The sequence below is a fragment of the Phoenix dactylifera genome, chromosome 13 (assembly GCF_009389715.1).
Source record: "Phoenix dactylifera cultivar Barhee BC4 chromosome 13, palm_55x_up_171113_PBpolish2nd_filt_p, whole genome shotgun sequence".
Lineage (NCBI taxonomy): Eukaryota > Viridiplantae > Streptophyta > Magnoliopsida > Arecales > Arecaceae > Phoenix > Phoenix dactylifera.
Genome location: NC_052404.1, coordinates 8412869 through 8427930, shown reverse-complemented (window position 1 = coordinate 8427930; position 15062 = coordinate 8412869). Strand labels below are relative to the sequence as shown.

General features: G+C 36.3%; 1 protein-coding gene across 5 annotated transcripts; it reads right to left on the bottom strand.

The window, feature by feature from the left end:
- Positions 1-447: 447 nt before the first annotated feature.
- LOC103709705 (protein PIN-LIKES 6-like) lies at positions 448-14495 on the bottom strand. Of its 5 annotated transcripts, none has more exons than XM_026805674.2 (13): positions 14278-14494; positions 13622-13740; positions 13350-13545; positions 12647-12726; positions 11479-11603; positions 10398-10519; positions 9722-9913; positions 7070-7144; positions 6621-6721; positions 5159-5211; positions 1885-2079; positions 992-1212; positions 448-852 (listed from the first exon to the last, which is right to left on the bottom strand). In XM_026805674.2, the coding sequence occupies exons 3-12, from the start codon at positions 13533-13535 to the stop codon at positions 1091-1093; spliced, it is 1251 nt and encodes a 416-aa protein (XP_026661475.2). In that variant the 5' UTR covers positions 13536-13545; positions 13622-13740; positions 14278-14494; the 3' UTR covers positions 448-852; positions 992-1090. The 5 variants fall into 5 exon arrangements, with proteins under 5 accessions (XP_026661475.2, XP_038988888.1, XP_026661473.2 ...); XM_039132960.1 differs by lacking the exon at positions 14278-14494 and adding an exon at positions 14061-14209; XM_026805672.2 differs by having other exon boundaries at positions 13350-13740; positions 14278-14495.
- Positions 14496-15062: the final 567 nt, after the last annotated feature.

Genomic DNA, 15062 nt, shown 5'->3' with positions numbered 1-15062 from the left:
GAACCATAGAAATTTAAGCGTCTCGATGGTTTTGCACTTGGGCTCTTGGATGGCTCCCAATGTATGTATTATACTATATTAAAATCGTATATAAACCAATGAATGCATCACTCTAGAAAAGGAACTATATACTGTTGTAAAAAATCAATAATCAAATAATTTTGATACAAAGTTCCCTTTCTCATACAGGTTGACCAATACAAGTTTTAAAATATACTTTTTTTTAACAATTATACACTTTGAGTGCACAAGAAGTATCTAATAATTAAAAACTACATTTATACTGAAATAGAAGAGAATCAAAAAATTTAATTTTCAACGTTTCTCTAGAGTTTCGGTGTGTAGGAATTGTTCCGTGCTTGAGAAAAGTCAGTCCAAACTGAAGTGGGAAGATGGCAAGGAAAGATTCGTGGAGACACCAAACAGACGTACAGAACAGCGAGGGTATGGACGAGAAGGACCACAAGGCGGCATCATTAAAACATAATAAAAGTTAAATAACATAATATTTCCAAACACAAAATATATTGTCCAAATAACTTTGTTTCTCATTGCATGATTGAAGCCAAATGTTGACAGAGACACTTCCATACACTTCCATTGCACAGCTGTTCTAACTCAAACCTGTGGCCTCTTTCTCCTTTCGCAGCCATGAACTTCAGTTCCTCTGACAGCGAGATCAGCATGGCCTCCATCTGAACTGTCCTTCAATGGACAAGGCGCCTCTTCATGGGACTCAACCAGAAAGCCATCAACCGACTTCTCTACCTCTATTATTTGCCATCACTCACCTGATACAACATTGCAATTGTTGTAGCAAAATGATATCACCTATTAAATAATCACCAGACCCCGCCAGAACGTATGTCCAAATAAATATTTACACAATAAATGAACGCAAGAGACATGCAGAAAATTAGGAAACCCTTCTACCCCCCCCCCAAAAAAAAAAAAGCATCAACTGTGCAAGAAAAAGAATGGAGTGATGTACTTGTGATCGCATCCACTTTCCCAATGGCGATGATGGAATGGAATGATTGGAGAAAAGGAAAGGATTTGAGCTGTGCCGTGGCGATGACGGACTAGGCCTTTAGAAAAGTATGCCTAGATAAAGAACAATCCATCCAGCCATGGAGAAAATAGCAAAAATATGAACCCAAAATAGAACAGCAGCTGCTTCCTTTCCGCAGCCTCGTAAATTAGCCACCGCACCTGTAACCAACAGAAATACACAATTTGCTCAACTCTGCCTTTAAATGTTATTTACATTAACAAAATAAGTAGTAAACATGATTTTGAATTTTAATAAGATGGTTTAGTTGCTGGTTAAATGATGGACGAGAAGAAGTTATCAGTTTAACCAGCAAAATAGGAGCAAAAATGTGATGGATAAAGTTATGCAGTCAATGGGTGAAAAAGATACCCCAGCTGGATAATTTTATTTCACGAGGGTGAAATAAAGTTAACCAGGCCAGCATCCCCTCCACTCTCTATTTTTCTTCCATTTGTACCATTACTTTTTACCATCTCTCACCTTACCCAACCAAACAATCAATAACTTTATTCACTAGTTAACTGGTTATAGAGTGATTATAAATAGTTAAATCTGTCCACCCCGGTAAGCTATTCCACATCCAAACATAGAAATGCACATCTTTTCTCCTAATAACCAACGGAACAAAAGGTCTCAAGAACAAATGGAACTATAGAATCTGATAAGCTAGAGCTTTCAACAAAATCAGGCCCCCAGTATTAGTAGCATCTTTTACCCCCATCATTATTAGCTTGATGCACAGGAAAAGATATCACCAATTTTTGCTACGCTACAATTCAAAAGAAGTTTCCAGTCACCAAATAGTAAAGCTTCATGGTAAGGTATAATACCAGATAGCACAGAAGTAGGCATTGAATGCTGCAGTAGAAGAACAAATTTGAACATCTTGTCACCCTTAGGGATGAATCCAAGCTTGTCAGCCATAGTGACAATGCCAAGCCCTGCCAGAGGAACAAAGACCAACCGCCCAAATATGATGGCAACCATTGTTCGAAATCCAAGCTTTTTACTCCCTGCACCTGGACCTGGAAGGCAATGAAAACGAAAATGAAATCTCACATTTACGTTGTGAGATTAAGTGCACAAAGTTTCACATTCAATGGAAGAACCGCCCGCTATGAAAATTTGCCATGTTCAGCACAGTGGACACTGCTGTCCAGAGAGTAGACAAGGTGTAATCTGCCATATTTATCAGTAAGTAGTACAAATTTAGCTCTCGGTAAGTAATTCCTGCAACATTCCTCCTTTTTGGCACTACCACCCATGCAAGTAGGCTTTTCTTTTTTGTGTGTGCGCGTGCTCACTGGCAACCATTAATCACCAAAGCTTGAATTTTGCCATTATCTCATACTTTCTATTAGGGTAGGCATCTCATATGTTCTGTTATGATGACAGGTCTCATCTGACAATAAAGGATTTTGTCTAAAAATAACAGCATACACTAAAATTATGCTGCTCGATAAATTCCAGTTGCATATACAAAAATTATCTTAGACTATCATATAGAAATACAATGCTGAAGTTAAGGTTCTTTGAAATAATCAAGCAAATTTTAAGAAAGCCCTTGGTACACGTAATAGGTGCATCAACATAGTGTATTGTAATGGGAAAAAGCAGAGAGAGAAATAAATGCAGATCAGAAAGATGAATTATACAAAAGAAATGCTTGATAATCTGGAAAAGCAGGTATACATTCAAGGGAAAATATTAGGTGAATAAGTCCAGTCAAAGTAATTGCTACTTAATATACACAATGCACATGCACACCCAACCTACATGCCCACACCTGAATGGACATGCACGGGTGCATAACCATGCCCCAATACTTTCCTATCTATACTAATATGTACTAAAATCAAACACATTCAAGTCTAAGATTTATGTTCTACATAATTTTACATAACTCTCATGCCAAAAGCTTTCACTGTCTTTTATTTTATCCAATCAGTGTCTTTTTCAATTCTATTCACCTAAGACATCTAAACAAGTTCGTATATCTTGATGACTTTGCTTCGCAGTTTACTATTAGTTTTCTAAAACGGCTACTAATTTTTCTTTTGTAAATGTACCTGTTACATACAATTTGTTTGTTGATTTGTTTGTTTGTTGTGCGTCAAGTTAGATTAGTCTACAGAACAATAAGATAATTTGTCCTTGAATGTAAGCTGTAATTTCTTTCAACGGCCATCAATTCCTATAGACTGATGTTAGACAAAGGCCACATGGATTAGCTCATACCAGGCCTTACAAATAAACTATATTTGTTATCTAGCATTCCCTTCCTCTTGCATGCACTCTACTCAGAGCGGTGCTTCATGTTGGCAAAATTTTGCTTTCACATTTAATCAAGGACAAGTTGTTTGACTGTTAAATATACATACTGATCAGTAGTTGCCTATTTTTGTTCCCCCTCAACTAAAATCCTGACTCTGCCACTGGGCCTAAGGTGTGCATGTAGCACATATTGCAAGAATTATAACAAGAACGAGACTGTAAATGAAAGAAAATAACCTTAAAAGCTCAATGTAGAGCAGGAACAAGATTCAATGTGCTGCAAGCCAAGACCTATGCTGCCCGCACTCTAACCCAAGAGAACCTCACGGCGGGAGAGAAGAGGAACAAAAATTTGGAACATGTTTGACACCACAAGACGTAAAATAGTTACATCAAAGGCCACTTTGGGGACTATAATATGCTTGAACCCACTTCGCTTGACCATCCTATCATGAAAGCAAATTGATTTCCTAAAATCTGATTAACTTTTCTTAGATTCATACGATTTCTCAAAGGAAAAGGCTGGAAGCAGGCCAGGCCGAGCCACGCCACCATGTTTTAGGCCAAACTAGGCCCCATCTGGCTTGAAAACATAGTGGGAAAGAGGAAGGGAGATTACTAACTACGGCTTCACCAACTTGGTCCCCTTTTCTTCCATCATACTCCAACACCGCCATGGATTCCCATGGGCCCGACGACGATGACGAGTTGATCGATCAGACTCCAGGGAGGTAGTCCAATCTCTAGCAACGCCTAACCGAAGCATCAGCCATGGCTGCTAGAGGGTAAGGGAGTGTAGAGAGGACTCCAACGGTCTTTAAACAGCCTTCCTCATGCTAATGATGGTGGCACCATTGTTAGTTTTGTTGACACCAAGACAGAGTACACAGAAAGCAATTTCGGTAAAATTTGAAATAAAGATGAAAATGGAGTGAAAATTAAAAATCATGAAGTTCCTGAGAGTGATCATTTTCAGTATTTAAGAACAATTACTCGTAAGGAAGAGGAGATTGAAAAGAATTTTATCACAAGATTAATGCAGTTTGGAAGAAATGGAGAACTGCAACTAGAATATTATGTGAGCGTGGGATGCCTGCCAAGTTGTCAGAAAATTTTGAAGGATAGCCATATGACCAACTATATTTTACAGCACAAAATGCTGAGTAAAGAAAACAACATGTGCACACAACAAATGGGGCCAAAATGAGAATGTTGAGATGGGTGTGTAGCAATACTAGAAAAGATAGAATAAAAAACTGTCAATTGATGGAAGTAACACCAGTTGAAAGCAAATTGAGAGGACGTCTTAAATGGTTTCGATATGTACAACGTAGGCCAAAGAATGCACCAGTATGAAGAAGTGATTTGATACATATAGAAAGAATGAAGAGAGAGATGAACACCAGAAATCACATAAGATAAACTGGTAAGGAATGACTTGATATTTCAACAGCTTTCAGAAGGTATGGCCCTAAACTGTGCGGAGTGCAGGAAAAGAATTTATATAGCCGACCCAAACTGGTCTAGGATTAAGGCTTAGTTGAGCAGAGTTGTATAGTATATATAGATAGTTTACTTTTGTACAAAGTAGTCATATAGAATATAACAAACATCATGGCACATCAAACCTCTAAGCCACATTTTCTCACTCACTCATAATTACGTTGTTAGAATTGCATGCATGCAAGACCAAGCAAGGTTCTAGAATGGAGTAATTTATCAGTGACCACGAAATATTATGATGTGCAGCATTATAAATATAAATATCGGGTTGATGCAAGATTCAAAAGTAAGAAAATAATACTAAACAAAGTGTAATAGAAGACTTACCATCAACAAGATTACCACCCAAAGCAAGCAAAATGCAAGGAATCATCGCTTCCCTAACAAAAGGCATGAATTGTAAAGCTCAGTGAATATGAAGAAACTGAGAAATTTCAAGGATCATCAAAAAACCCATGTCGTTCACTTAACAATAAAAGAAAGTACTTCCAAAAGAAAAGGCAAACCATGCACCAAAATAACTAACAACAACAGCAACAAAAACATTCTTGGTACAGAAAATATGCAGCAAAGCACATCACATTTCAATAACCACTATACGAGCATTCATAATTGACATGAGCATCTGGGTAAAAGTTTTTCGGATTTTATAGTCTCACTCTCCAAAAATAGAAAACTCAAAAAAAAAATGCGAGGAGAGCAACTATATGTTCACAAGTTCAAAAGATGATAGTCAAACAAACATAACTATATGTAAAATGGAAGAGTGAATAGGTGCTGAAAACACAGTATTCCAATGCAGGATAAACCTTCATCAGAATTTTCTGTGCCCATGATTCCTATGTAATTTCATTTCATATTTCTTCTGTAATTTCATTGCATGCATTGCCTTGGTTATGTGAAAATATACACCAAATTACCTAACAGCACTCCTTATAGATCAACCTACCAATGCATTCCATCAAGCAAACAAGGGGGGAAAAACTTTGATTTCCATAATCACTTCACCAGGTGCTGCCCCGAGCACCCAAATAACTTATCTATGAGCTTGGGCAATTAACAAACATCCCAAGAAGCGACTGGAAGAAAATTTAGTCTTGCTGTAGACCATTCCAGTCCTGAACATGTTTCACAAAAGGTGCTCGCCGTCAATTCCACATGTTTCCAGCACTGTGGCATCACTGAATGACATATCTTGGAACAGACTAGCATAGCACGTATATACATGCATAAATATATAACAACATCCTCCAAATATTTTCCCCACAAAAACAAGGCATGTACACATATACATATACATATATACATTCAAATATTCCATGTGTATTTGTCATTTGCATGAGACTTGTAGTGCGCAACTTCGCCGCTAATAAGGACAATATAATTAAAGATAAGCCTCTACCCTTTATCATTGAACAATACTTGACAGACTGACAACATCCGACCTTACATTGTTCTCTCTTATTCTTCCAAGACAGGAGAGGACTCATGAAAAGCCAAGAAACACAACTGCATTTTCAAAACAAACCCCTAATGTTCATCCAAGAAGATCAATTTTATTGTTTTGTGAACAATGATACAATGATAATGGCATTTTTCCAAGTGAAAAAAATCATCGCTGTTCATCAAACCAATCAGAATTACTATTCATTATAATGGAGTTCTTCAATGCATTAAGAATGTAAAATAATTTGTAAGCAAGTATATATACTAGCAGAACAGGTCGCATGACTTTATTTTTTTTAAAAAAAAGAAAAATGAAAAATGAAAGGCCCGTGTAGAATAATACCCAAGAATGAGACAGCTGTCAGTGAAGAAGAAGAGCGGAGCATCATCCATGAGGATGAAGTGCTTTAAAAATGGTACTGTACCAATGCTGATTGCCAGTATCTGTTGCAAGCATATGAACAAAAGTTAGTTGCCCTATCAGGACAGTTTTTCAATAAACTGAATATTTTAACTTTCTTGAAATTACCAAATCAAACTAAAAAGCTGATGCATTATGATCTAAAGTTAGGCTTATCATTTATAATGGATTGTCATGTATGTGTTAGGAATCTGAGCCAGCTCAAGTAAGCTGGTACACATCAGTCATTCTAAGCAATATACTAGAACCTAATTCCTAACATATCATTCAGATTTCAGACTATTTAAACAGGTACTCAATACCATGGAGGTTTCAAAATGTTAAGTACTGGACACACCATATATATAAAAATACAAAATGAATATACTTACAGAAGCAATAATTGGGGGCTGAAAAATTTGCTTTAACTTCAATCTTTCAACAAAATACCATAACAGGTTGATTAGCTGCATCAAGAAGAACATCAGAAAACATTTAGCCAAACACAGTTCCAAAAACAATTTCAGAAAAAATCATCTATCCAAAACCCAAACAAAATAATATGACATCCATAAAGTAACCATTAAGGATCTGTCCTTTGCCCCTTAACTACTCTTCAGAATAATTATGATTTTAATGTTTATACATCATATTATAAGCAAAGTTCAGTAACTGCAGAGCCATGTTTATGATTGATCTAGCAGCATTCTAAATAAAAAAAAACATTTTAATATCACATGGACAATTTTCCCACGGCATACATCTTAAGAAAGTTCACATACAACATTGTGAGGCTGATTCTAATTCCAGTAGGATTATTACTGAAATGACAATTTGCATTGCCCCCAATATAATGCACAACTAAAACCTAGTATTACAAATACATATGGGAGATTCATATCTGCAAAATCCGATATGCACCAGTAACAAAGGAATAAAACAAAGAAGCCCACTCCACAGCAGGGTTGCAAAACTGACCGTACCACAGTACAATACTTCCCATGATGAGGTGTATCAAGGGGCATACTGAGACTGTACCATACCGCGTACAGAGACAACAATAAATCATGAGTAGATTTGGGGGCATATACTGCAAAATGTACCACACCAGGACAACCAGTACACCCCTGTACTACAGTATTTCAAACATTGCCCTACAATATCATACTACAACACATATATGCCTAATGTGCTGTACTTAAATGCATTCTTTATTTTTTTTTTTATGTTTTTACGTATATCCTGGACAAGAACATGTATAATAGATCTGAGTAACCTCTCTCAGCCTGGTCATTGTTTACTTCAGTAAATTATGCTTTCAAAAAGTTACAGACAACCTAAAACATAAGTTTTGTAAAAACTGAAATCTCTTTGTAATAAAACAAAGAGAAACAAGTATTACAGTGGGAACAGCTTTTAAGTCGATTCTTTCAATATCACCATAGATTCCAAATAATAAAAACAATTCCATGTTTTGGTAAGACAAACAAATCCATTAAAGAGCAAAGCTGGACAACAAACTAAGGCAGGGAGGCAGCCATTTTAAAAAAACTGGGATGTAAACTTCAAAGTGCATCTGAAGTGATATCGTAATTAGTATCGCATTACTACAACTGCAAATAAAAATCTATATACGCATACACACCTATGGCATAAGTTTTGTTACATCAGCATACATTTTAAGTTACATTTTTTTTAATTTAATTAATCCAATTGAATGAAACATTATGATAAGAATGTAACCTAAACCTCCAAAAAATCAACAATTAACATATGAAATTCTCAGTATATGTTGCCATTTCCAAAAATTCATGCTTCATAGCCTAAATATTCAATAAAAGCTTCTAAATAAAGTGTGCAGACACATAACGTGGCAGCTTTGGTTCCAAAATTCATCAGCCAATAAATGACCAGATAACTGGTTGGATCATTGCAGTTAGTCAGCTGAGAAAACAACTAGTTTCGGACAAGAACCGCTAAATCTTCTTTTTTCAGGACAACTGATCTTCTGAAGAAACTCTAGTAAGACAACTGTAAATTACCTATTTTGATCATGAAATCTGAAGATCTATCAAACCATGTAGCATAAATTTCTAAACATTGCACGCAGAAGAAGGAAAATAGAGCAAATGAAGCATCCATTTTGAAATTGTGGCAGCCAAAGTGGTAACAAAGTGCACTTGAGTTCGACTAAAATTTATTCATCCATCCTTAATCATTTATCTATGAGCATGACAATAAATTTAATGCTACATTTATTATCTTCATATACATGATGTATTTACTTAATGTACTAAATGCTGGTGGATATATGCTCAGAGGAAACAACTATAAAATTAGTATAACGATATTAAAATTCAATCGTTCATAAAGTACATATGTACATATATATATCATATAGGTATACATGCATGCATATAATGTATAGGCATGTGTATGTATCTGTACATTCTAGAGAGAATTAAAAGAAAGTTCCAAGACGCTTACTATAAATGAGATCTACCAAATATTCAGTTTGTAGATTAAAGGGATATACAGTGCAAAGCAAGGCTTATTAGAAGAAAACTAAACATCATGAACTGAGACAGACCAAAACAATCTTTTAAAGTAAATTCCAGAAAGAGCATTCACCTCTAATTATAGCTAGTAAATTTTGAAAGACCTCTAAGAACCTAATATCTACAGTCAGAATCACAATTCTATCATGCGTCATTTGATGGGGGGAAAAAAAATTTAACCTACAGCATGAAAGTTATTTCAACACTTCCTATAACAGTGAGATGATCTGAAAGTGTTTCTCAAAAAAAAATTTGTAGAGGATTTCCATTTATGATTTTTGTAAACAATATACAGCAAATGAATGCCATTTTTCCGTGCAGTTGCAGGTACAATTCCAATTTTTGGATTATAGCTTATTTACAACAACCAGCACATAAAATGAATAAAAGAAAAAGCTCTGGTTTAATTTTTCTTTTCTGGTAGCCATTCCCACAAGAAATAATGAGAAGTATAGACATAATAGCACAGAAAAGTTTGATTCCTACTTTTCCTCGTTTTGAAGATTCCAGCCCTATTGTTCCAGGCTCTTCAGAAGTTAGCAAAGACACTTGTTCAGGTGCAGCATTGTTCACAGGGTTCTTAGTTGGAAGCTTCTCCTCTTCAATGCCATCAAAGGTTTCACCAGGTGGTGGTGCAAGCATCTGAAACACATATGTGTACAGAATGATTGCGCCAACCTGCCAAAAATGAATTTATAGGTTTTAACAATTCAAATAACTGTATAACCAAAAAATAAAATGGTAACAACCAAAATGATGGCATTTCCAATTGATAATCGACCTTGTTTTCCTCATGGAAATTTGGTAATGCTTTGAATAGAGACAATCAGACAAACATAAAGGGATGTATCTTATCAGTTTTGACACTTTCTAGTGAACTGGGCACTAAAACAATCACAAAACAGCTTATGTGTTTGCTTTATTCAAGATGGTGCGTTGCATGTGCATGACTGATTGAATGTTGACAATAAATATAAAAGCAGTTTCTACAAATGGTTGTTTTTACATTTTATAAACAAATAATAAAAAAATATGGAGTTAATTTGAAATTCCTAATAATTACTCTGAGGTCTGAGACTGTCTCTAATCCTCCATAATCAACATCACAAATATTAGTATATGAACCATGGAACTTGTAACAAGCATAAGTACCAAAACCTACCCACTGACCAAAAGAGATGTAAGCATTTCCATCTTGGCTACACTTGCTGGAGTCACCAAAAGGGTTGGATTTGTCTCGACACAGAGCTGCAATCAGAACAAGAGGTATATTTCCAATGTTCCCTGTATGCAAGACCACGTCAGATATACATTACAGAAGCAGCTTGTTGTGAGGCATCAGTAGCATGGGATTTCATGTAGTCATTGACAGCGCAACAAGCACTGGCATGAGATTAAAATTTTCAGAAAACTAGCAACTTACTTATAGGCATCAACAGTGCAGAATATAATGATGATATTAAAGCAATACTGGTGCTTACAAGTTCCATTTCCCATTTAAAGAAATAGGCATCAAAACAAGATATGGAGAAAAAGAGATTAATTCTACACATCCATCTCAAAAACCCAGATCAAAACACAGAGCTAGCATAGATGGGAACCATGAACAGAAACTTGACAAGCTTTGACCATCATTCCAAGATATAAGCGTACAAAAACAAATAAAACCAATTTGAAATACAAGGTTCAAACATAAGGTATGCATCCATAACTATATAACCACTGTATCTGCTGTTCCAGCATCAATTGCCCTGGCCCCTCCTTCCATCCACCCTGCTGCATGCCCCCCTCCCTAGCACCAGCGCTCCCCCATCCTATCTCACACCCACCTGTAACAGCAATCCCCCTTTCAGTTTATTTTCTCTTTATCCTCCCTACTAATCTTTTCTTTGTAAAGCCCTCTCTACTATCTCATTTGCATTCTTGCAGTAAATTCCATTAATTATGGAACCATTAATACATAATTGCTTCATTAATTTATACCTAAAATTTCATTATCCATAATAATTCCTCTTATGGATATATGATATTTTGGCAAGTTTCTCATAGTTACAATTAAGTCTTGTTTTATGAACTTAATGCACATTACAGCGCATGTATCCTAGTATGTAATAAACAAGCATCATCGCACTTCCAGAAATAATATATGCAGCCACATGGGTAAGATGAAAATAGAATTCTCAGAAAAGGGAATTGTAAAAGGTAGAAAAACTACTAGCACAGAATCTTATAAGGTAACTTACCAATACCAATATGTATAATAGTGAACTTGAAGTATGGGTATGGGGGTCGAACAATCGACGCAACAACTAGACCTACTAGCGACCCTGATATTGTTGCCAAAATGATATTAACAGGGATAAACCACCTGCAAGCACAAAGATATTAGTGTCTATCTTTTCCATCTTCAACTGGAAAGTGAGCAAGGAATTTATAATTAGTTTCAAAAAAAAATCAGAAAAAAGTGCAAATTACGATATCATAAAATGTGAATGAATCAATGTGTTATATTATCTAGCATAAATGCGAAAGCCTTGGAGAGTAACTCGCACATGCTGGCTTCCCTTCCTGTGTGATAAGGAAGGTGACGATGAACCATTGTTCTATATTGTCTAATATATAATGGAAAAGCCCTAGAGTCTAGCTCGCACGTGCTGGACTATGAGGCCTTCCTCGCACTTCCCTTATCGCACAAGAAGAGAGTCCAGCACAACCATGAATCCCTTCACACCTCAAAATGTTTAACATGAAAATTACTGGGACTGCATGGCCTCCCTTCGAGGGGTATTCCAGCATCAGTTTCTCCAGTCCGCCTGTTTTTCCTTCGCATGGGCTGAATGCACTCCATACTAGTATAAGAGTAACCATATGTTTTAAACTTTCATGCTCCAAAATGCAAGCCAGGAAGTGATATGAGAACACTTTGAAATGAAATCTAAGCAATGTATGTAGGATCAGGGAGACAAATAAATTTTACATTTTGAAAATAACTCGACACAAGGAAAACCCTTAATTGCTGGCAAAAAGAAAAAGACTCCTGAAAAGTTCCTTGGAAGCATCAGGTACCAGAGGTCAAAATCCAAAAAGAAAAATGTACAAACTAGATATCACCCAAATGGGCCTACAAATATGGCCTATATGAATCATATTCGCCACCAAGACTCCAATCTATAGGGTCTACTGAGCATTATTCACATCGGATCTCATTGCATCATAAGTGGTAAAGCAGTCAATATTCAGCAAGAAGTGAAAATGCTACATAATTGAAAAAATAGAAACATGAAAAGGAAGAGTTTACACTCAATATGTTCAATGATGATTATATGGATATCAGACAAACAACTCCACATGCATATCTAGCTTATTTGCGTCCCAACAACAGGTTGGAAAGAAAGTCTGAAGAGCTCTTACCACTCTACCAATTTTTGCAAAGTGATTGCTCGTCCAAGTTGAGAGAATATCAAGCAAGGAAGAAGAAGAGAAAAAACTAGCTGCAACAAATAATAGGAACAAGGAATCAATAATTTTTGCAAGAATTCTGTGAAAAATGCAAAAGGATATAAGCTAACAAGCAACTAACACGGTGCCCTTTTAATTTTTTCCCTTGCTCAGAAAGCAACACACGTGTTCAGAAGTTAAAAGTGACAAGTTCATACCTATAATAGTTTCTTTTCCCAGTTTCTATTATAAATGAAAAGCTATTTTGGACAATTCATCCCCTTTATTCATCTTTCATACCCTTTCTACAATTCAATAAAGATTGAACATTATACAGTCAAAGTGTTGACGACAGAATCGATAATATTGTTGGATTGATTTGAGAAGACGATGGTAAAAACATGAGTTTATAGTTTTTGAAAATAATGAAAGTAAAGGTTCTTTCATTTTTTTTTCTAAAAATAACTAAAATTAATTTAAAAATAGAAAATAAAAACAGTAATACCAAACATGTTTTTGCTCAGTTTCTGAAAAAAAAAATTAAAAAGAAATGAACGTGATGCCAAACATGCACTTAGCAAACAAAAGGCATATGAATATGAAGCTTTTAGCCTTTTACAAGCAAAAGCTAGGGGTATAAACTTTGTGATGTGATGCTGTATAAACTTTAACTCACCCCATTAAGAAGCTTCCGGCCATTTGCAGGAAGAATGTTGACATACTTGGAGGCCATTAGAAATCCCATAAAACACATGGTGAAGACCTTTGCAATTGGTAGAACAGCAAATTTCATCGATGCAAAGATCGATTCGCCTCTGCCACTCTGGGCGTCCATGATAAATTCCAACATAGACCGCTCCATTGTTATTTCCCTGCCAGATCCCTAAATCAAGATTATAAATCCTCTGCGGACAAACTACACCAACTTTGTTTATTAAGGCCTATCACCCGCAAAATTAATCCCAAGGGTTGAAGGGAGGGAAGAAAACAACGGAAGAATGTTCCCTCCTCCAAAATTCGAGCTTCCAGAGAAACCGATTATTGTTGGATATAATGAGTCCGAGATCCTGCAGCAGACCACAAGAGGAAGAAGCGGAAATTAGATTCTTCTTTTTTCTCAGAAAATAAAGAAAGTTATCAAAATTAAGAGGATCCATCTAAGTAAAATCATATAAATTCATAAAAGAACTCCCTCTACTCTTGAAGAGGAATAAAATTGCATAATAAATAGACACCCGAAATGCAAATTTACTTTTAAAAAAAAAAGATTTAGGTCAAAACCCAGTAGTCTATCAGTTGACGAACTCTAGAGAAGAATGAAGAATTTTTCTCTCTCAATAAAGAAGCCAAAAGACTTGAACACTACAAAATTAAATTGGAAAATAACCTTTTGCTCTACCAAAAATATTCACATGCGACCAAGATCTCTCTTTTTCTTCCGCTTTCTCTAAACGCGAAACAATCAAATCTCCCAACTTCGTCGACAAATTTAGATTTAGTAGCAAAAGTTCATAAAACGCTTGAGGACAAAAGAAAGACACTAGATTTCACGATCTCTTCCAAGAAAAAAAAAATAAATAAAACGCTAGCTCTCTCCAACTTACGGTATCTATTTCGAAGCAGAGCTAAAACCAGAGCTTTGATTCCCCTCTTTAGATCCGATACCTCCAAGAAGACTCGAACCTGCACCTCTCTCTCTCCCTCTCTCTTCACTCCGAAACCCTAGAAAATTGAGGAACGTCCGCAAAGTCTGGGAACCGCGAGATAAACTCTCTCCCCCTCTCACACGCGCACACCTTCTAGTCTTCCAGCGAAATCCAAAAAGGCCGACGGTTGAACTCTTTGGAACACCGCAGCCGATGGGACTTTGCGAGGAAAATAAGCCCCGGACTTCCCCAGAATTCCGGTTTCGCCCTTCACACGAACCGACCGGGCGCGACCGTAGCGATCACGGTACGTTCCATGATGGGCAACTTCTAACTGCCACGCGGGCTGTGCTGCACGGTAGGACTTTAAGATTCGTTGCGACGTATGATTCCGGTGAGAACCTTGGACCGTACAATGAATCCAGGCTCAAGTACTTGGACTTATTTATGAGCTCTCGAAGCCTCAAGTCACAGAATTATGAGCTCTGGACTTATTTATGGGTCTCTACGGTGTTGAAGAAGGAATTTTAGAGCGACTGACTTCTTTCTTGGATGTAAACCCTAGGGCTGAGGGTGGGGAGTAATATAATACAAATTTTGTTGAATTTATTTTTATAAATACTTTTAAGGAGGACTCTTGTGTGTTACTTGATATAATTTTTGGATTTGGAATGAATGCCTTGGGTCTTGACAATTTCATGACTTTTATACTATATAATTTTTGTGTGACTATATATTTATTC

Excerpts from the sequence above, each read along its gene's own strand:
- LOC103709705 (XM_026805672.2), bottom strand. The coding sequence starts at position 13,535 with ATGGAGCGGTCTATGTTGGAATTTATCATGGACGCCCAGAGTGGCAGA. Across the intron at positions 12,727-13,349 it reads GCCGGAAGCTTCTTAATGGG|CTAGTTTTTTCTCTTCTTCT; the intron begins GTGAGTTAAAGT and ends TATTTGTTGCAG. Across the intron at positions 11,604-12,646 it reads TTGCAAAAATTGGTAGAGTG|GTGGTTTATCCCTGTTAATA; the intron begins GTAAGAGCTCTT and ends TTGTGCTTGCAG.